Source organism: Bufo gargarizans, chromosome 3 (assembly GCF_014858855.1).
Source record: "Bufo gargarizans isolate SCDJY-AF-19 chromosome 3, ASM1485885v1, whole genome shotgun sequence".
Taxonomy (NCBI): Eukaryota; Metazoa; Chordata; class Amphibia; order Anura; family Bufonidae; genus Bufo; species Bufo gargarizans.
Window position 1 is genome coordinate 215,351,784 of NC_058082.1, and position 22,062 is coordinate 215,373,845.

A 22,062-nucleotide genomic window follows, 5' to 3' on the forward strand; every position below is an offset into this window, starting at 1 on the left:
ATAAATGATCTTATGTGTTTTATGATGTTTGTTAAGATAGTAATGGGTCTGAGGAGTGGGATCCACACCTATCAGACTTTTATTCCAGCTTGAGAATATGCCATAAATGTGCAAGATGGGAGTACCCCTTTAAAATGAGGCCTCCTAAGAACAGAGAAACTGTATAAACTGCAAGTAAACATCAACTGTATAATATACAGATAGTAAGCAGAGCAAAGAATGTCATTTGGCACAACTCTTCGGACATTACAATGTGTTATTGTTTTAGAGCCCTGCAGGAAAACCTGGTGCATTATTTTGAAAATGGTTATCCTTCGAAAATGATCACCTATCAACAGCATATAATGGATATAACGGATCGCCAGGACCACCCTCGATACTGAGAGCAAGGGGTCCCTGAATCCCCTCTGAATGTAGTGATAGTGCATCTCTCTATATATTTCTGTGGGACGGTTGGAAGTGAATAGACCCATGTGCACTATCACTCCATTCACAGAGTGAACTCAGGGATCACTCATTCTCAGGATCGCTGGGGGTTCACAGCAGTCGGACCCCCTGTGATCCATTATTTATCACTTATCCAATAGATAGGCAATGCGTGATTTTTTGGGAAAACCCCATAAACTCTATTGCACTGTACTAGAAATACAAAGCTTTTGTGTCATCATATAACAGTTTAACAATTACTGAAGGGTACAGTTTGTGCTCTTATTAATGTTGTATTGATGGATGTGATATGTTCTACTAGTAGATGAAGTGAAACTAGCCTTCATGCCATCCCCTGACTCCTCAAAAAGGTCAGTTATTTTGGACTGGACCCTCCCTGTCATAGCAACATAGCAGAGCTGCTTCATCAAGGTCCAAAAATAGAAGCCCTTGCCCGTATTTCACTCTACTAGTTAGTTGCCTGCAAACCGCTCGAGGAGATAGTACATACCAACCAGAAGAGGAAAAGCTTATCTAGAAGGGATTGTTTATGTTAAAAAATCTGTTACACCCGCAGAAAGCATGAAGCTCAGCATTGGGATATTTTTTGGTGGTCTTTTTGGTGCTTTGGGAATTTTAGTTCTTTTGGTGGCATTTGGATCAGACTATTGGCTACTTGCCAGGGAGATTGAAAAATGCTCAAAAAACCGAACAGAAGGGGTTAGTGTCATTTTTATCATCTGGATGGACTTCTGTCATCTTTATTATTGCAGTATAAACATCATCTACCTGTGTATTTATCATGTGTATTTCTTTCTATGTCATCCATAGGTTGTTGACCCAGTCATTCTGCATCATGAAGGTTTCTTTTGGAGATGCTGGTTTAATGGGGATATAGTATCGGATAATAACACCATGGCAGCTTTTTGGATCAGTAAGATACATAGTCAATAGATATTCTTTTAGTTATATTATACCGATATTAACCATTTGTATGTATTAAACTTATTACAGTTGTGACACGCCCTTTAAATACCTTAACCATGGTTCAGTCCTTGCAAGTGATTTATTCAGTTTTTTAGCCCATATTGGGAGATATTATTAGTACCGGTTTTTGAGTTATAGCAAGTAAATTATATAATTAGAGATGAGCGAATTTCATATTTCAAATTTGTTTGCGCTTCGTTTGGTTGTAAAAGCAGAATTGAGTTATGGATTCCGTTACCAAGGACCATAACGCAATTCTGTGACGGAATGCATAACGGAATGCCTTAAGAGGCATTCATTCCGTTATTAATTCCATCATAATAGAAGTCTATGGCCTGCACAAGGGATCCGTCCCGTTTCTGTTATGCAGGGGAGTCCTCTCCTGCATAACGGGACGAATCCGTTATGCAGGCCATAGACTTCTATTATGACGGAATGAATAATGGAATGGCATTCCGCTATGCATTGCGTCATAGAATTGTGTTATGGTCCTTGGTAATGGAATCCATAACTCAATTCTGCTTTTACAACCAAACGAAGCGCAAACGAATTTCATAACATGAAATTCGCTCATCCCTAGATATAATCAGATAATTTTACTGTATTTTTAGGAAGTTATTTTTTTATTTATTTAAAATGTTTTAGCAAAAGATCTTTTAGGAAGAAAGGTATAACCCTAACCATAATTACATAATTATTTAGTAATAGTATTAAGAAGTATTCGTATTGTAGATTAGTTTTACTTTTTTTAACTGTACAAAGCATTAAACATTAAATTCCTTTCCATTTTCAACATCTCTGATTGCTGTCAGTGAGTGAGGGCATCTTCATTTACTGTTTGAAAACTTGTCCTGATTACATGAAACTGACAGGTGTGCAGGTTGTTTTTTGTTCTCAGAAATCAGGCAAGGGTTTTATGCTCTTGGTCTAAATCATATTGCGATTTGCAGACAGCTAAAAGAGATGTTAAAATGTTTGCCTAGTAATTAGATTTTTATTAGATTCTATTATCACATGGGGTTTATATAATTTTACTTTTTAGAATTAGTGATTTTTAAAAATACCTTTATTAGTGATTATCTGGGTATAGGTATGTATATACCAACAGAGTGTGCTACAATTTCACAAGAATTTGTATATATATATTTCTTATGACCGGGGAGTAGTAGCCCCTACACATAACATTTACTAGTGATACAATACGTCAGTAGGTTTAGGAAGTTCGAGGATCCAGTCAAATTATTAATAAAGATAATAGATAGTAGTGAGACAAGGTCTGAGAGAAGGGGCAGGGCAGACAAACTGCTTACCCTATAAGGCCCTCAAAAGACTGCTCAGCCCAGGGTGACCCCCTGATGGTGGAGGTTCCCTGTCCCCGAACCTAAAAACTAAACAAATCCCTAGGTTGACCCTAGCCAGGGAAAAATATTATAATAACGATAAATCAGGAATGGAGGGTGGTTAAGTATAGATGGGGTCACCACCTACCCCTTCCAGAGGATTAGAAAAATAGGGATGAGATTCACAATTATATTATAGGAGTGAGAGAGAGTTTCAGATAATACGGAAATCACCATCCCACTCACGAGTACAATACGCACGTTTTTAAATTATGCACATCTTAATACATATATACCACGACGCGTTTCGCCTGTATACAATCAGGCTCATCAGGAGGTAGATAAAAAAACGAACAGAGTCCAATTAAGATGTAGATGTGATTAATAATATAGATGGTGAAAATGAAGCGATACTTAGCTACCGATGTTCAATAGGGAAGGCGTGGATAGAACATTACCAGAGGGCATGATAATTACAGCCATAAGGGATAAACCTAGAAGGATGTAAATAAAAGTATGAGGAGGACGCTTAGGTCAAAAAGTCACCACAACTCTAAGTAAAAGTCATTGTAAGAACACTAAGATAGACTTTGAGGACTTACATGATGATGGTGCTGGCAAAGTCTCCCCCAGTAGCCTGTTTTAGGCCCAGGTACCGTGTCATTGGAATCGCAGCCCATTTATAGGGACCGATTCCAATTTCCGGACGCCGGAGGCACACTTCCGGTTTCCTGGAACGCATGGTGGAACGCATTGGGCCTCCGCGTCTTACGTCACTTCCGGCGCCGTGGAACGCATCGTGAGCCGCATATGGCTCGATGCCGGCGCCGGAGGGCGACTGTGGCTGGCATTCAATGCAGATTAACGCAACAGCTGATTGCAGGAATGGGAAGAGGCCAGTATAGATTTATTATATATAAAATTGGGAGCTAACGATAATAGAATCCTCGGGTGAAGGAATGTGTCACGGTACCTGGAGGCATAAAAGGCCCTCATTGTCAGCCCCCCTAAAGAAAAAGTATCACAGAATGAACCAAAGATACTAATGAGAAATATAGATCATGATGTGAAGAACATATAAACCTGTCTCAATGATAGTTTCATTAAAATTGAGAGGTCCTATGTAGTATTTGAAGATAAGGGTAATCGATAATTTTTAACCCATTAGTCATATAGTGCTTTTCGCACTGATAGGCACAGAAGCCCTGGGTCACATACCAATAATTCAGTAAAGAATTTGCTGAGGAAAGTAAAAATTGCCCCAGATTGCCATATGCGGCTCACGATGCGTTCCACGGCGCCGGAAGTGACGTAAGACGCGGAGGCCCAATGCGTTCCACCATGCGTTCCAGGAAACCGGAAGTGTGCCTCCGGCGTCCGGAAATTGGAATCGGTCCCTATAAATGGGCTGCGATTCCAATGACACGGTACCTGGGCCTAAAACAGGCTACTGGGGGAGACTTTGCCAGCACCATCATCATGTAAGTCCTCAAAGTCTATCTTAGTGTTCTTACAATGACTTTTACTTAGAGTTGTGGTGACTTTTTGACCTAAGCGTCCTCCTCATACTTTTATTTACATCCTTCTAGGTTTATCCCTTATGGCTGTAATTATCATGCCCTCTGGTAATGTTCTATCCACGCCTTCCCTATTGAACATCGGTAGCTAAGTATCGCTTCATTTTCACCATCTATATTATTAATCACATCTACATCTTAATTGGACTCTGTTCGTTTTTTTATCTACCTCCTGATGAGCCTGATTGTATACAGGCGAAACGCGTCGTGGTATATATGTATTAAGATGTGCATAATTTAAAAACGTGCGTATTGTACTCGTGAGTGGGATGGTGATTTCCGTATTATCTGAAACTCTCTCTCACTCCTATAATATAATTGTGAATCTCATCCCTATTTTTCTAATCCTCTGGAAGGGGTAGGTGGTGACCCCATCTATACTTAACCACCCTCCATTCCTGATTTATCGTTATTATAATATTTTTCCCTGGCTAGGGTCAACCTAGGGATTTGTTTAGTTTTTAGGTTCGGGGACAGGGAACCTCCACCATCAGGGGGTCACCCTGGGCTGAGCAGTCTTTTGAGGGCCTTATAGGGTAAGCAGTTTGTCTGCCCTGCCCCTTCTCTCAGACCTTGTCTCACTACTATCTATTATCTTTATTAATAATTTGACTGGATCCTCGAACTTCCTAAACCTACTGACGTATTGTATCACTAGTAAATGTTATGTGTAGGGGCTACTACTCCCCGGTCATAAGAAATATATATATACAAATTCTTGTGAAATTGTAGCACACTCTGTTGGTATATACATACCTATACCCAGATAATCACTAATAAAGGTATTTTTAAAAATCACTAATTCTAAAAAGTAAAAAGATGTTAAAATGTAATTAAATTAATGCAGTTAACCACCAGGCTTACTAGAAAGTTGCTGAACTTTTCCTAATGTAGTGTTTGTGATCTATGTACATAACACTGGACAAACCTTTTAAACAGGACCTATCACCGTGAAACATAGTGCAATCTGCAGGCAGCATATAATAGAAGAGAAGCTGAGCAGACTGGTAGTTTTATAGGAAAAGATTCAGTAAGGCCTCTTTCACACGGGCGTCCCGGATTTGCTCCGGATGCGTCGCGTGTGCATTGCGGGAAACCCACGCAAGTGCGCACGCAATTTCTATCAGTTTTGTCTGCGATTGCGTTGTGTTGTTCAGTTTTTATCGCGCAGGTGCAATGCGTTTTGCACGAGCGTGATAAAAAACTGAATGTGGTACCCAGACCCGGACTTAGGTGTTTTGCAGATTTTATTATTTATAAGGGAAAATAATAGCATTCCTAATACAGAATGCTTACTAAAATGTCGATTGAGGGGTTAAAAAGATAAATAAAATTAATTCACCTTATAAACTTGATCGCGCAGCTGGCATAGTCTTCTTTCTTCTTCTTTCAGGACCTGCAAAAAGACCTTTGAAGACGTAATCGCGCTCACCACGTGGTGAGTGCAATGACGTCAGCGCAGGTCCTGCTGAATGAAGATAGAAGATCCTTCTGAGCCTAGCCGCATATTTAAAGGGAATCTGTCACTAGCGATTTACCCAATTTATTTTTTCATGAATCCATGTTTAACAGAGTACCTGTTTTCCATCTGTATTGTTCTTTTGATTGTGAGTCTTGTTATTTCTTCAAAAAATCGATTCTTCTGATATGTAAATGACGCTGTAAGGAGTCCAGAGGGGCGTTATTCTTTCTCCACGGTGCCCAGGAACGCCCCTCTGAAGTGCCGTGCCCGCCTAAGTTTGAAAACTAATAACGCCTCCCAGTTCATCTAAATCGCCTCCCAGAGGCGAGGCTGAGTGCTCAACACCCGCCCCCCAGCCCCGCGCTCTGCAGCAAACACCCCGATCCTCCTCTCGCCGGCATCCCAAATCCCGCGCAGGTGCAGTGCCGTCAGTCATCTTATCATAGCGCAGGCAATCACCGGCACTGCGCCTGTTTGAAGCAGAGCGCGGCGCTGAGGAGGGGGGCGGGTGTTGAGCACTTAGCCTCGCCTCTGGGAGGCGATTTCGATGAACTGGGAGGCGTTATTAGTTTTCAAACTTAGACGGGCACGGCACCTCATGGGGGCGTTCCTGGGCACCGTGGAGAAAGAATAACGCCCCTCTGGGCTCCTTACAGCGTCATTTACATATCAGAAGAATCAATTTTTTTAAGAAATGACAAGACTCACAATCAAAAGAACAACACAGATGGAAAACAGGTACTCTGTTAAACATGGATTCATGAAAAAAATAAATGGTAAATCGCTAGTGACAGATTCCCTTTAAGGACAGCCAGGTGCTGCCAAAACCCGGACCAGCACTTAAAATACGGTCCGGTATTTGACCTCACCTGGCTGTGAATCAGCCCAGCAGCACATGCTGGGAGTAAAATACCTGTTTTCCCAGACCAAACCTCTCACTGTGTCACAGTATGTATACAGAGATAGCTGTCAGTCACTGATAGCTGTACACAGGGGAGGTGTTATCAGTGATTGATAGCATTCTCTGTGTAAGTGTGTATACAGAGATAGCTGTCAGTCACTGATAGCTGTACACAGGGGAGGTGTTATTAGTGATTGATAGCATTCTCTGTGTGTGTATAAATAGATAGATGTCAGTCTCTGATAGTTGTACATGGGGAGGTGTTATCAGTGATTGATAGCATTCTCTGTGTAAGTGTGTATACATAGATAGCTGTCAGTCACTGATAATTGTACAAAGGGAAGGAGTTATCTGAGATGGCATTCTCTGTGTAAGTGTGTATACATAGATGTCAGTCACTGATAGTTGTACACAGGGGAGGTGTCATTGATTGATAACACTCTCTATGTAAGTGTGTGTACAGAGATAGCTGTCATTCACTGATAGTTGTACAAGGAGGGAGGTGTTATCAGTGATTGATAGCATTCTCTGTGCAAGTGTGTATACGTAGATGTCAGTCACTGATAGCTGTACACAGGGGAAGTGTTATCAGTGATTGATAGCATTCTCTGTGTAAGTGTGTATACATAGATAGCTGTCAGTCACTGATAGCTGTATACAGAAGAGGTGTTATCTGTGATATCATTCTCTGTGTAAGGCCTCATGCACACGACTGTTGTGTGCATCCGTGTCCGTTGTTCCGTTTTCAGTGATTTTCTGCGGACCCATTGACTTTCAATGGGTCAGCTGAAAACTCGGAAAATGCACCGTTTGTCATCCGCGTCCGTGATCCGTGTTTCCTGTCCGTCAAAAAAATAGGACCTGTCCTATTTTTTTGACGGACAACGGTTCGCGGACCCATTCAAGTCAATGGGTCCGTGAAAAAACACGGAGGCACACAAGATTGTCATCCGCGTCCGTGATCCGTGTCCGTTTTTTTTCTATCATTTTCAAGGCAAGCTTGACTTAGATTTTTTTTTCACTTTTCTGGTCTGGTGATCCTCCAAAAATCAAGGAAGAAACACGGAAGAAAAAACGGACACGGATCACCGAACAACGGAACCCCATTTTGCGGACCGTGAAAAAATACTGTCGTGTGCATGAGGCCTAAGTGTGTATACATAGATAGCTGTCAGTCACTAATAATTGTACAAAGGGAAGGTGTTATCAGAGATGGCATTCTCTGTGTAAGTGTGTATACATAGATGTCAGTCACTGATAGTTGTACACAGGGGAGGTGTCATTGATTGATAACACTCTCTATGTAAGTGTGTGTACAGAGATAGCTGTCATTCACTGATAGTTGTACAAGGAGCTAGGTGTTATCAGTGATTGATAGCATTCTCTGTGCAAGTGTGTATACGTAGATGTCAGTCACTGATAGTTGTGCACAGGCGAGGTGTTATCAGTGATTGATAGCATTCTCTGTGTCAGTGTGTATACATAGATAGCTATCAGTCACTGATAGTTGTATACAGGGAAGGTGTTATCAGAGATAGCATTCTCTGTGTAAGTGTGTATACATAGATGTCAGTCACTCATAGTTGTACACAGGGAAGGTGTTGTCATTGATTGATAACACTCTCTATGTAAGTGTGTGTGCAGAGATAGCTGTTAGTCACTGATGGATGTACATGGGAGGGAGGTGTTATCAGTGATTGATAGCATTCTCTAGGTAAGTGTGTATACATAGATAGCTGTCAGTCACTGATAGTTGTACACGGGGGAGGTGTTATCAGTAATTGATAGCATTCTCTGTCTAAATGTGTATACATAGATAGCTGTCAGTCACTGATAGTTGTATACAGGGGAAGTGTTATCAGTGATTGATACTAGCAATCTCTACATGGGGGAGGTATTATCAGTGATAGCATTCTCTGTGTAAGTGTGTATACAGAGATAGCTGTCAGTCTCTGATAGCTGTACATGGGGGAGGTGTTATCAGTGATTTATAGCATTCTCTGTGTAAGTGTGTATACATAGATAGCTGTCAGTCATTGGTAGTTGTACACAGGGAAGGTGTTATTCAGAGATAACATTCTCTGTGTAAGTGTCTATATATTGATGTCAGTCACTGATAGTTGTACACAGGGGAGGTGTTATCAGTGATTGTACATGGGGGGTTTATCAGTGATTGATAGGATTCTCTGTGTACGTTTATATATATAGATAACTGTCAGTCACTAATAGTTGTACATGGAGGAGGTGTTATCAGTGATTGATAGCATTCTCTGTGTAAATGTGTATACGTAGATAGCTGTTAGTCGCTGATGGTTTTAGAGGGTACTGGTCTTAAGTTGAGAAAGAGCAGAGATATAAATATACAAATTACAAGTTTTATGGAATCATTTCTTACAAAATACTGGTATATATCAATCTGCTGAGCTCCTCTTGCTCGATAACATGCCAATTGCATTGTCATGGTGACAGGTTTTCTTTAAACAGGCTTATTAATTGTAGATCAGTTACAACAGTTACAAAAATATAGGCGTCTTTATTTGTTATTTTTATATTTGTATTTTGTGCGTGTTTTTTATTTCTATCTTACTTAGTGCTAAGGTTGAAATTTTATTTTAGTAGCATCTTATATTCATTTTCTCCAGCAACTCTATACATCTAAATGAGTCATTTATTATTAGATATAAGCCAATTTTTGGTGTATATCTGTTGCAGATTTGGTCTTAAAGGGGATTTGCGGCTAAATCTGCAACTTTTCTCTGCTCACGCAAGGTCTAAAAAAGGGGTGTGATGTAGGTGGGGAAGGGGGCAGGCTAGCACACAATTATTTCCATTTTACGAGCCACAAATCCGGACAAGACTCTTTGACACGAGCACGTTTTCCGTCCAGATTCGATGCATGTAGTGAACGCATAGCATTCAGACCAGTCTAAATTCTGACCCATTGATTTTAATGGGTCTGTGTACATGAGCATTGTTTGATCATCTGCGTTCAGGAAAAATTGCAGGCAACTTGGATACAATACAGACTGAAAAAATAGAAACACTGAACTCAATTGCAGAAAAAAACTGATTAAACTTGCACGGAAAACCATTAGTTTTTCCCTGAACAGATCCTGATACAATCTGTATCGCTTGTGTGAAAGAGGCCTTAGGCTATATTCATATAATGGAGTAAAATCCCATGGGCATTTTCCAAGGCTGACCCTCGGATTTCTGTCGCAAATATGTAGGAGAATTATCCCCCTTTTTTACATTCATAGTCAGTGTTTGGTCAGGGTTTCCTCAGTGATTTTCATTGGTTATTGTGAACTAAAACCCTATGTGGGTAGAAAACACCGAACAGTTGCAAATTCTTCCATTTTAGGGGCAGTTCACACCTCGTTTTTGCTGTACGTAAAGCAGATACATTTAGACATACAGTAAAATAGTACAAATGTATGTTCTTTTGTGGTTATCTATCCTTTTTTTACATATACATTTGACGGATGTGCATATGTTTCGATACGTTTATGTCTGTTTTTTTAACAAAAACATATACTATTTGCTGGCATTATTTGAAAAAATAAAAATAAAAAATAATAATACGATTAACAGATAAAAATATATTGTCTTACATATCCATTCGTCTCCAATTTATTGCAATGTACTACATACAACGATCTATGTTTGACTAAATTTAGTCTATGGGTACGTCAAGCCATACGTTTCTATACGTTTTTGCTGTTTACAAACGTATTTGTTTGACTTACTGCCAAAATAAGACGTGACCAGCCTGTTACCTTATCATTGTGTAGCCTCTGCTCCTGTTTTTGTCTCACAGTCACTGATGGAAATCATTGACCAAACACTGACCGTGAAAGCAATCCTAGCCTTGTGTTTTCTGCCCAAAATAAGTGACATGACTTATTCTGGTGGAGGAGAAAAATGACAGAAATCCACATGGAAATTTTCCTATGCATGTGAACGGGTTTGCGAAACCCCCATTCACATGCATTGGATGTGGATTGCATATGGATTTCATACAGACTTTGGCGCAGAATACACATGAAAATTCCAGTGTGAACAGCCCTTTATAGGACTGCTGGAATATTCCTCTTTACCGATTGTACGTTACTGATTGTTTATTGCTTACAGGAAATTTTAGAACAACCTAGAAATAACCAAAGGTAAACTATTATTTATTGTGAAGGCCTTATTGTAGTGGTTCTTTTCTGCAGCCAATCAAGCTCCAACTAAGAACTGCACACATGCCTACCTTTCTCCATTTCCAAGGACCAGAGACGACCATAACTCCACAGCGTATCATTCTGCAGTTGGTATGTATAGAAATCCTGTTTTCTTTATACTAAATATATTGTAAACCAGGCCACATGTAAAGGGATTCTCTACCTTAGGCCCCATGCACATGACTGTATTTTGAGCCCACTTCCTATCCTCATTGAGGATCGAATTCAGACCCATTCATTTTAATTGGGCCACAAAAAATTCATCTGTATGTCCTTTCCGCCGTCTGCAAAAAAGATAAAACATGGCCTATTCTTGTCTGTTTTGCAGACAAGAATAATCATGTTTAACATAGTGTGGATACAGGAAAGTGTGGGTTGCACATGGTTAATCTGCGACTTGTGGCTCGTAAAATGGAAATGGTTGTGTGCATTAGGCCTTAGACAACTTTTTTCAATATATCCCATTCAGCCACATTAATTAAGGCTAAGGTGTTCCCCCAGGTAGGACCCAACTTTATTGTTATATTGTATATTTGTACTTTTATGTCACTTTATCATATAACGTTTTGTACTGCATTGCAAATAGTCATTGTTATTATTATTATTATACAGTATACTGAAGCCAAGGGCCATCCAACCAATTTTAGGCTATTAGATATTAGGTATCAGTTGAAAGGTAGAAATGACTATAGCTGTCTCTTGGGAAACTAGGTTTTACATTACAACTACTGTACACCTGCTAGAAAATGGTGATTGTGAACTCAGCATGGTCACACATCTATGTGCAGTGTATCCCCAGAAGTCTCTACCACTAATGTAGAAAGTTCATAAAAGAAACCTTACAAAAAGAGGTGAGATATATGAGCTAGGAAGGAGGTAGATATTTTCCTGCACTATAAAATAAAATCCTGCAGTCACAGAAAATTGGATTAGGCCTCATGAACACGGCCGTTGGACGGCCGTGGCCGTATTGCGGCCTGCAAACTGCGGGTCGGCAATCCACGGCCGCTGGCCGTGTGCACCACCTATCATGGATGCGGACCCATTCACTTGAATGGGTCCGCAATTCCGGAGGTGCGGAACGTAGTCACGGAACGGAACAGTGGAAGCACTACGGAGTGCTTCCATGGTGTTTCTTTACGCTGTTCCGCACCACAAATAAATAAGACATGTCCTATTTTTTTGTGGTGCAGACAGACCACAGACCCATTCAAGTTGTTGCCCATGCATTGGGGACCGCAACGGCCGTGGTGTACTGTAGTAAGTACACCAATTATTGTAAGTATACCCGTTCCCAGCATAATGCAGACAAGCCACCATAGTATATGAGGGGGGTCGCAGGATGCAGTCTTGCTTTGCGATATTCATGGAATATGGGGTGTCATTACTTTGTGCCAGGTACTTAAAGGGATCATATCACTAGGTTTGTGCTGCCCTATCTGCAGAAATGATAAAGTCGTGACAGACCATGTTCCATGTGATTTACTTTTTTTGCTGTACTTTGCATAAAACCACTGTTTATGTGCTGCAGTGGGTGCCAAGGCTGGCGTCCTAGCAAAACTGTGCGTGCACTATGGAGTCCAGCTTCTCAGTCCACCCACTGCTGATTGGCAGCCTTTTTCCTTTGCACACTATAGTTAGAAAGCATGAGGCGGAAGGGCTGGTAAGCCTTCATGGATTCAAGGACTTATTGCTTGGCTCCTGTTATTTTATGAAAAGTATGGCAGTACAAGTAGGTGACCCAGCGCTGGAATTAGGGTCCCAGGGCAGCCTAAACCTGGTGACAGATTCCACTTAAAAGGTACTAATCATTCCCCTGATCTGATCTAATACTATGGAAGTGACCAATAGACTACCAGCCTGCATGGTGCACTACACATAGCAGTGTGACTCGCAGAGTGTAAAAGCCTTGTCTACTTACAATTAGGGTGAGTTCACATGTTGCAGTTCACCCTTAGAATACTAAGCGGCCCCTACTGAATAAAAGGCATATGAGTGGATGTTCATCAGTCTTTTGCTTCTGCTATGACCTGACCTTCAGTCCTGGCTAATTCATCATTCATCATTTATACTAGTTTCCTGGCGTAAAAGACAATTGAAATCTTCTCAAGAAGGGCTGGAGTAGATTTCAGTCTAGCACACTGACTGTTGGAGGATTCGATTAATTTACGATGAGATCTGCGCCTTGTCAGAAATTAGGCACATCCTTCGGCAGCACAGGGGCTATCAAAAACCAATGTAAAATGCCAGTCTTTGATAAAAGACCCCCCAAAGTCTGTTCTAGAATAACATCCATTGCAACAGAGTAATTGGAATATTGTATCAAGCAGCGCTTTACATCATTGTACTGTTTAAAGAGGACCTTTCACTGGTCCTGACATATAATTATATTATAATACCTGGCAGTGTAGGGCATGATCAGTAGATGTCCGTGCACCAAAAAATGTTCAAATGAGCTGCTCCGTTCTACTCGATGTGCCCCCGTTCTCTTTTGCTGCCCTGTATGCTAAATGATAGCATCGGTACAGGGAGGAGGAGATGGCCATATTTCTCAGGGGGCGTCTCCTTCTCCTTGGCTGTGAGGTGCGTCACACCTAGGAAGAAGGTGAGCTTTTTTTTCCCCCTGGCTGTGACGCTCTCCGCTACAATTGGGCAGCTCACTTCCGTCTCCTTCTCCCTGTACCAATGCTATTAATTAGCATACAGGGCGGCAAAAGAGAACGGGGGGCACAGCGGGGGAACTGAGCAGTGTATCTGAAAAAAAAAATTGTGCACACACATCTACTGGTCATGCCATACACTGCCTGGTACTAATATTGCAATGTCGGAACCAGTGAGAGTTCCTCTTTAAACTATATTGCTACGGCAGAGTGGAACGCTTTGATTTTATATACTGTCTACTTTCTACCAGTGGAGTAGGCTGTCTCCCGTACTGTTGGAGATGATAGTACAACCTACCAATGAACTAATTAGGACAGCATTGTTTAGCCGGTCTTCCGGTCTTCATTGTTAATGGCCGGGCATTTTTGCTGGTGTAGCACAGCTAATACCAACTTAGTCCTAACTGGATAACTGGAGCCCGTTGCGGCTTGTACGGCCACGCAGTCCTCAACCACAACTTGGCCATCCCAGTTCACTAAGGGTTTGTCTGTAGAACAAACAACATTCAGTTTAATTAATACTTTCCCATGCGTCAGATGAGTCAAAGTTTTTGTTGAGTTTTATTAAAGTTTGATAAGTCAAATAAGTCAAAGCATCCACTATGGACATAGATATACCGATAACTGAAGAAAACTGAAGCCAAATTATCCTTTCCATGTTTCAACCACATTTTAATCATTTGTATGAATGAGATCTTATGGATAATGCATTGCTATAAAAAATGTCTCTTTGCCTCCTAGCGTTACACGTGTCGGTTTTCTTGGGCAGCAAAAGTGCTTTCTACTATCTGATATGCTGTTTTTTCTTCTCAGTTGCATTTAAAAATGACGTTTTCTAATATATTTCATCCTTTCATTTTAGTATATCGAGGATTTTGGAACATCTTCATGCTTCTTGGTGTGGTCACAGTAGTAGCTGGAGGCTTCATCATCATCTGTGCAGCGCCTTTTGTCAACTATAAACTTTATAAAGCAGGAGGTGGCCTTTTTATCACCGCTGGTAAGAAAGTCTGATGAGTACATAACACATGCTATATTTTACTGCTTTATGTGTACTGTTAGGCCTCTTGCACACGGCCGCATACGGCAGTTCCGCAATACACGGGGCACCGGCCGTGTGCATTCCGCATCACGGATGCGAACCCATTCACTTGAATAGGTCCGCAAATCCGGAGATGCGGTGCGGAACGGAAGCATGGAACGGAATCGTGCTTCCGTTCCGCAAAAAAATAGAACTTGTTCTATCTTTTTGCGGAAACGGACAAATCACGGACCTATTCAAATTGAATGGGTCTGGATCCGTCGGGACCGCAAGAAGCCTTATGCATATCATTCTACAGATCATTAACCTGCCCTGAATGCAAATGCCTCTACAGTGCTCGAGGGAAGGTTAGCAAGGCAAGTTCTACTTGATTCCACGATCAGGCTACAAAGGGTGCTTTTAAAGTCTGCAACCAGCAATAGCTGCATCAACCTAGTGTACATAAGTATGTTTAGGAGCTGTATACCCAAAACGGTAGAATACTTTTAATCAAGACTGTTTGTAAAGTTGCCTGTTTTTTGTTATTTTAGATTAATTGGAGCAATGTCAGATTCTTGTCTGGAATCTGACATTGACTGGTCTCTTGAATGTCCTTAAATTGCATTTGGTTCACCCCCTGTGGTGTTGTACCTAATTACCAGGATGCAGATGACATATTGAAAGAAGGCAACTGGCAAGTGACAACAATGATGCTGTCTAATTATCTGCTTAATTATCTTTAAATCACTGTGTGGAGATGCTCTGCAACGTACTGACACTCCAGTACATTACACATACTAGTATTACAACAGTGCACATGTGGGACTAACAGAGAATGTAGGCTGGCGATTCAATAAGAATAGCCGCCACCTTCAGCAGAATAAATACATGCAATCCTCAAACTTATAACAGTAAACTCTCCCCTTCCTCTTTGGATCTTTATAAACAGTAGTGGCCCGTTTAAAGAGGTTGTCCTCTTTTTTTATATTGGTGACCTACCCTCAAGATAGGTCATCAATATCAGATCAGCTGCGGGCCAACTGCCGGGACCCCTGCCGATCAGCTGTTTGAAGAGAATGCCGCACTGTTCACTGTTTACCTGCTCACCGCCGACATTGCAGCCACCGACTTCAGTGGAACGCCTCCTTCCTATTTAAGTGAATTTCTATTTGAAGCATCTCATTATCTCCTTTACATTTCTGTTCATACAATGAAGCTTTCTTGTAACTTATCCTTGATCTTATATCAATATACACTGCCCGTCCAAAAAAAAAAGTCGCTGCCAAAAATATTTCGTTGGACCGCCTTTAGCTTTGATTACGGCACACATTCGCTGTGGCATTGTTTCGATAAGCTTCTGCAATGTCACAAGATTTATTTCCATCCAGTGTTGCATTAATTTTTCACAAAGATCTTGCATTGATGGTAGAGTCTAACTGCTGCGCAAAGACTTCTCCAGCACATCCCAAAGATTCTCAATGGGGTTAAGGTCTGAACTCTGTGGTGGCCAATCCATGTGTGACAATGATGTCTCATGCTCCCTGAACCACTCTTTCACAATTTGAGCCCGATGAGTCTTGGAATATGCCCGTGCCATCAGGGAAGAAAAAATCCATTGATGGAATAACCTGGTCATTCAGTATGTTCAGGTAGTCAGCTGACCTCATTCTTGGAGCACATACTGTTGCTGAACTTAGACCTGACCAACTGCAGCAACTCCAGATCATAGCACTGCCCCCACAGGCTTGTACAGTCGGCACTAGGCATGATAGCTGCATCACTTCATCTGCCTCTCTTCTTACCCTGATGCGCCCATCACTCTGGAACAGGGTAAATCTGGACTCATCAGACCACATGACCTTCTTCCATTGCTCCAGAGTCCAATCTTTATGCCCCTAGCAAATTAAGGCCTTTTTTCTGGTTTGCCTCACTGATTAGTGGGTTTCTTACGGCTACAAAACTGTACAGTCCCAATCCCTTGAGTTCCCTTCGCATTGTGTGTGTGGAAATGCTCTTACTTTCACTATTAAACATAGCCCTGAGTTCTACTGTTGTTTTTCTTCAATTTGATTTCACCAAACGTTTCAGTGATTGCCGATCACGATCATCCAGGATTCTTTTCCCGCCACATTTCTTCACAAGTCAGTTTTGCTTGAGTTTGCGATGGCGTACTTCATGCCACATTTATCTAATCACAGGTCACAGGTTGCTTTATAAATTTATCTCATCCTTAGGGCTCATGCACATGAACGTGCCGTGTTTTGCGGTCCTCAAATTGTGGATCCGCAAAACACGGATGCCGCCCTTGTGCCTTCCACAGTTTGTGGAACGGAACGGGCAGCCCATTATAGAAATTACTATTCTTGTTTGCAAAACGGACAAGAATAGGACATGATCTATAATTTTTGCAGGCCCACGGAACGAAGCAACGGATGTGGACAGCACACGGAGTTCTGTCTGCATCTTTTGTGGCCCCATTGAAGTGAATGGGTCCGCATCCGAGCCACAGAAAATGCTGCTCAGATGCGGAACCAAACCACATTTATGTAAATGCACCCTTAAACGAACACTTTTGTCTAGAAAAGCTCCTCCAGTTTTCCTACTCCATCCTCTTCCTGGAGTGAGATTGCAACTATTTTTGTGACATTTAAAAAAACTATCAGTGATAAATTTTGAGTGAAACTCAGTAATATAGCTGACCGCACCCACTTTCCAACTCAGATCTCAAACCTAGAGTGAGTGGTGTAAACATGCAAAAATTCGCAAACTTTTTGTGGAAATAAAAAAAGTCCAAAAAGTTGCAAAAGCCACATTTTGCGACTTTTTGAAGCTAGAATTCTGGAGTGAAGACATGATCAATCAGGGCAATAAAGCCTGATTTACCAAGGTATATTAGCAAATGTTGAGGAAATAGCTGTCAAAGTACCGTACTTGAGAAACTGTATACTGTGCTTACATCCAAATAAAGGGCATTTGTGCAGCTCCAATAGACAGTCATTCAGCTGACAACTGTTTCAGGAATGCTGACTGTCTGAGAGCAGATGGCTGACAACCTCTCCTCATATTGCTCCTCCTTAATGTCCATTTTTTAGTCAGATGCAGATCGAGTATGCAGTTTATGTCAGCGACTTTAAGCTGAGTACATGAACCTCCACATAAAAGACAGAAACATCTATCTGCAGATAGGTCTTTTTCTTCCGGAAATGATACTGGTATAAGCTTCTGTTGCATGTTTCATGTTTTTTTAGCTCTTTTTTTTATCATCTGAATGAATATGACATGTAAAGGTGGGAAACCTTTTTAAGTGACAAATACATACAAGGCCTTTTTTTTGGCATATAAAGAACAATTCTAGGTAAAACATGGCATTGTGCCGAGTTTTGGAGTATGGTACTGTATATGCTGCACTACTTTAACCTGCTGTATAAAGCCAGTATTAGTAGTAGCATTCTTTAACATGTCTCTATATGTACATTGATGTCTGTCGCTCCCTCTGTCACCCATACCTTTTACCTGGCAGTACTAAATAAGAACGTGTCTCACTTACATTGTTATTATCCTTTCCTCTGTAGTCAGTGTGTTTTTTTATGGGTCAAATAGGCCAGAATTGCAAGCTAACTTAGCTTAGGCATCATGTACATTGCTGTATACGTTTGTTATATGCCACGCTTAGAAGTCTGCAGTCATATATTGTATCTTCACATGCCTACCATTTCATAATAAGGCATATAGAGGCATATGGAATCTGACAAATAGTGTCAGAAATGCTGCAGCCACTATTTCATAGGTATTCTCTCCTAAAAGCATTATGGTGCTTAAAAGGAATGTCAGCTCTGGAACACTCTCCAAAGAGTAAGCGTTGTATAGCGTAAGTGACGTCCGGTTATGTAATTTTTAGCTTCATATTCGCTTGCATTCTGACTCCCAGCAGTAAAATGCATTGAGAGGACTCCGGTGCTCATTCACATAATGGAGAGGACTCAAAGAGGAGTCCTCTCAATGCATCTTACAGCTGGCTTGTGGGAGCACAGAGTCAGAATGGAAGTGACTATGAGGATAAAAATTACATAGTCTGACTCAGCATCGCTTACACTATTTACCTCTTACTCTAGTTTGGGGGGTGTTTTGTACCCTTTTCCTGACTGATACCTTTTAACACTGAGATCCCTCTGATGCTTTGGAAGCTCTCTGTGGACCATGGCTTTTGCTGTGGGATCTTACTAAGAAAATTTCAGGAAAGACCAATTAGAGCAGCTGAACTTTATTTATCAGAGGCACTTTAAATGATGGCAGGTGTATGCTGACTCCTATTTAACATGATTGTGAATGTGATTAATTCTGAACACAGCTACAACCTGAGTTATAAGAGGGTGTGCACACTTATGCAACCACATTATTAAAGTTTTTGTTTTCTTCCCTCCACCTAAAAGATTTCAGTTTGTTTTTCAATTGAGTTGTACAGTTTATAGGTCACATTAAAGGTGGAAAAAGTTCTGAAATGATTTATCTTTGTCTCATTTTTTTACATCACAGAAGCCTGACGTTTTAACAGGGGTGTGTAGACTTTTTATATCCACTGTACCTGGATTGGTACTTGTTATCTGCATTTAGATGCAGCAATTATCTTTAGCACGGGTACGGTTTTCTTTTGTCGGCAGCACATCCCTTTTTTACACAGGCCAATATGCTGCCAACAAATGAAGAATAAAAGATGCAGCCGCCCCCAAAAAAGAGTGTTTGCCTGTTTGTTGGGTGACTGGTGGCATGTTTAATGGGCAATGATTGTGAATGGGCATTGTTCGCTCCCAATGATTAGCCCCAATATTACTGTTTTACACTGTCCAGTTCCACAATTGTATGTGAAACCATAGTTAACCATAGTCATTCAGATTTTAGTAAACCTAGTCTAATTATAACGTTTTATTCTACCATCACTTTATAGTTTGTTTCTTGGATTTCAATGCCTTTCGTGAATGTTTCCTTAACTTACCAATGTCACTATGTACATTAGAGGCTCATGAAATATAAATGCCTTGAAACTAAACAGAGCAGAAAGTGACACATTGATTTTAAAACTGAGGACTTAAAGTTCACTCTCATTACTTTATTAAAGTCTTTAACATTTCATGAAAGATCATTAATGAATTATCTGTTTACATCTTAGGCCTTTTTAATCAAATGTCAACATCTTTTTGGGGTCTCGGCTCATTAGACATGTTTCCACTAACTCTGGCATGACAGGAAGAAAACCTTTGCAGTTAGTGATGTATTTTTTATTTATTTTTATTTTTTTAAGAAGGAAACTTGCTAATTCATATGAAAAGAAATTTACTTAAAAGCCATTCTCATTAAAGATTTCTACCCCTCCCCCAAATATTTTATACTTCCTCTGCACTGTCTGTTCTCAAAGTACAGTTGATTGCTTTCTTCTAAATATCAATTTTAATTAATAGTGATGGTATTAAACTTCAAGAATATTGTATCAAAGGGCTGTTGACGGGCACATTCATATTTATATATTTAATAAAACACATATTTCTCTAAACACATATTTAGTCTGCCAGAGACGCCTTTAGATACCCTTTTATTCTTTTTCATGTTTGAGCTTTAATGTATGACTGCGGATACTGTATGTGGTTTATCATCCTTCCATGTTGTTTTCTAGTATAACATAACTTTCATTCGGGATTTCTAACGGACCATTTCTATTAAACTATCCAGAATGACTGATTCTGTAATGGTAGTAATTTAACCAAGGATGACGGTTATATCTAATAATATGAATGCTAGGTCTCAACCAGCATGGTCAACATAACAGCCCTCACAGAAGATGTCACCCAGCTTTCCTCCCCCTGAATGATAACTATGACTTATTATGCAGCAATACAGACGATAAAGCTTTGCATAACCAGTCAGATTGGACATCAGAAGAAAACTGAATATATACATTGAAACCTCTCCAAAAGACCACCTCTGTGGGCCATATTTCCTATGACAGATTTTCTGTTCCACCATGTATTTCACATACTGGTCATCTTCTCTGAGAAGACCCCACTCCTACAAGACTACTTTTTAAAGCAATTTCTCAAAGTCTGTTCACACTGGCACTGTATTCCATTCCATCCATGTCCAGCTTTTTATAGGACTGAGGGTAGCATTGCCTGCTGCTTCTATTCTTGGTATAAAAACCATAATCCCAAATGGAAACCTGAAAGACCTATTGTTAGTCAATTGGATCCTACTGGATTCATTGGGATCTGTTTGAAAACTGGCACACTGTGCTTGTCATCCTGGTAGTGTGAACACAGCCTAACTAGAGGAAAATCCTATATTTATCTCTTGTTTTATTGTTATATGTTATCTTTATAGTATATATCCGTGATCTTCAAGCTGTGGCTCTCCACCTGTTGTGTGACTACAACTCCCATCATGCTCTGATAACCCCCAGGTTGACAGGGCATTATAAGAGTTGCAATTTTGCAACAACTGGAGAGCCTGGAATCTTTGTTATATATAATCTTTCCTCCCTTAAGTTAGTAACCGCTTTTTGAAGGCTACTGCATTTGTGAAAGACTAGGCCCAGCAAATGACAGAATACTATATCACAACCATAGAGAATATAATACATTACAAAGTAATTCATCTCAATGTTTCTATTTTTTTTCCCAGGTATATTTTTCACATTTGTGGTGGTGATGCATGTCATCTGGGTTCAGAGCGTGTCTGATGTGAGGAGTTACCAGGACATGAAACAACAAGATTGCCCGGGTTACACTGCGGACATTCGCTACGGCTGGTCCTTCATGCTGGCACCATTTGGAATATTTTTTTCTCTGCTGGCAGGAATGCTGTTTCTCTTAGTGGGACATACTATTGTGGTCCACACAAAGTAACCTGGTGAAGTCAAGGCTTCTCCGAGGTTTCAGCTATAAAACTCTTTACAATTTCAGTTATCTTTTACAATAGAGGACCCAACCATTCACCTGTTCAGAATTTTTTTTTATTTGAATTTGTTTATAGGTACTGTACTTTAAGTCACTTTCAACTTTATCTGTTGTCTGTCTAAGACCAAATATCACAGTAGTTAAAGGGGTTGTCTCACTTCAGCAAATGGCTTTTATCATGTATACCAATCCTGACCTAGGCCTCTCACCCAGTTAAGCCAGTATTCTCTGCTCTGCACTGATGGGGCAGATGAGCTGTCTGCAGATGAGATGCTGGCTTATTTCCGAGTTATGTGCCAAGGCCTATTTAAAGGGTCAAACATTGACTTACAGGATAGCTGCTTTACATCTGGTGGCATCAGAGGCAGAGCTTATTAAGAGCTCATTTGCATCCCTTTCTTCCCAGAATTCCAGAGGAGCACTGCCTGCCTGTAAGACTCCTCACGCCGTTGAGCCACTCACCAAAGCGGGATATCGTATTCCTCAAATCACTGAGACAAAGTTAAAGGGGTTATGCA

General features: G+C 40.7%; 1 protein-coding gene across 1 annotated transcript; it reads left to right on the forward strand.

Annotated features, from left to right (window-relative positions):
• The first annotated feature begins 901 nt into the window (after window positions 1-901).
• Window positions 902-21,802, forward strand: TMEM182 (transmembrane protein 182). The gene is made up of 5 exons (XM_044287447.1): window positions 902-1,146; window positions 1,258-1,360; window positions 10,911-11,009; window positions 14,442-14,579; window positions 21,270-21,802. The coding sequence occupies exons 1-5, from the start codon at window positions 1,009-1,011 to the stop codon at window positions 21,491-21,493; spliced, it is 702 nt and encodes a 233-aa protein (XP_044143382.1). The 5' UTR covers window positions 902-1,008; the 3' UTR covers window positions 21,494-21,802.
• Window positions 21,803-22,062: the final 260 nt, after the last annotated feature.

What these genes read in the sequence shown, in the direction of transcription:
- TMEM182 (XM_044287447.1), top strand. Translation starts at nt 1,009, where the DNA reads ATGAAGCTCAGCATTGGGATATTTTTTGGTGGTCTTTTTGGTGCTTTG. An exon ending in CAAAAAACCGAACAGAAGGG is followed by an intron (nt 1,147 to 1,257) that starts GTTAGTGTCATT and finishes TGTCATCCATAG; the next exon opens with GTTGTTGACCCAGTCATTCT. An exon ending in AGCGTATCATTCTGCAGTTG is followed by an intron (nt 11,010 to 14,441) that starts GTATGTATAGAA and finishes CTTTCATTTTAG; the next exon opens with TATATCGAGGATTTTGGAAC.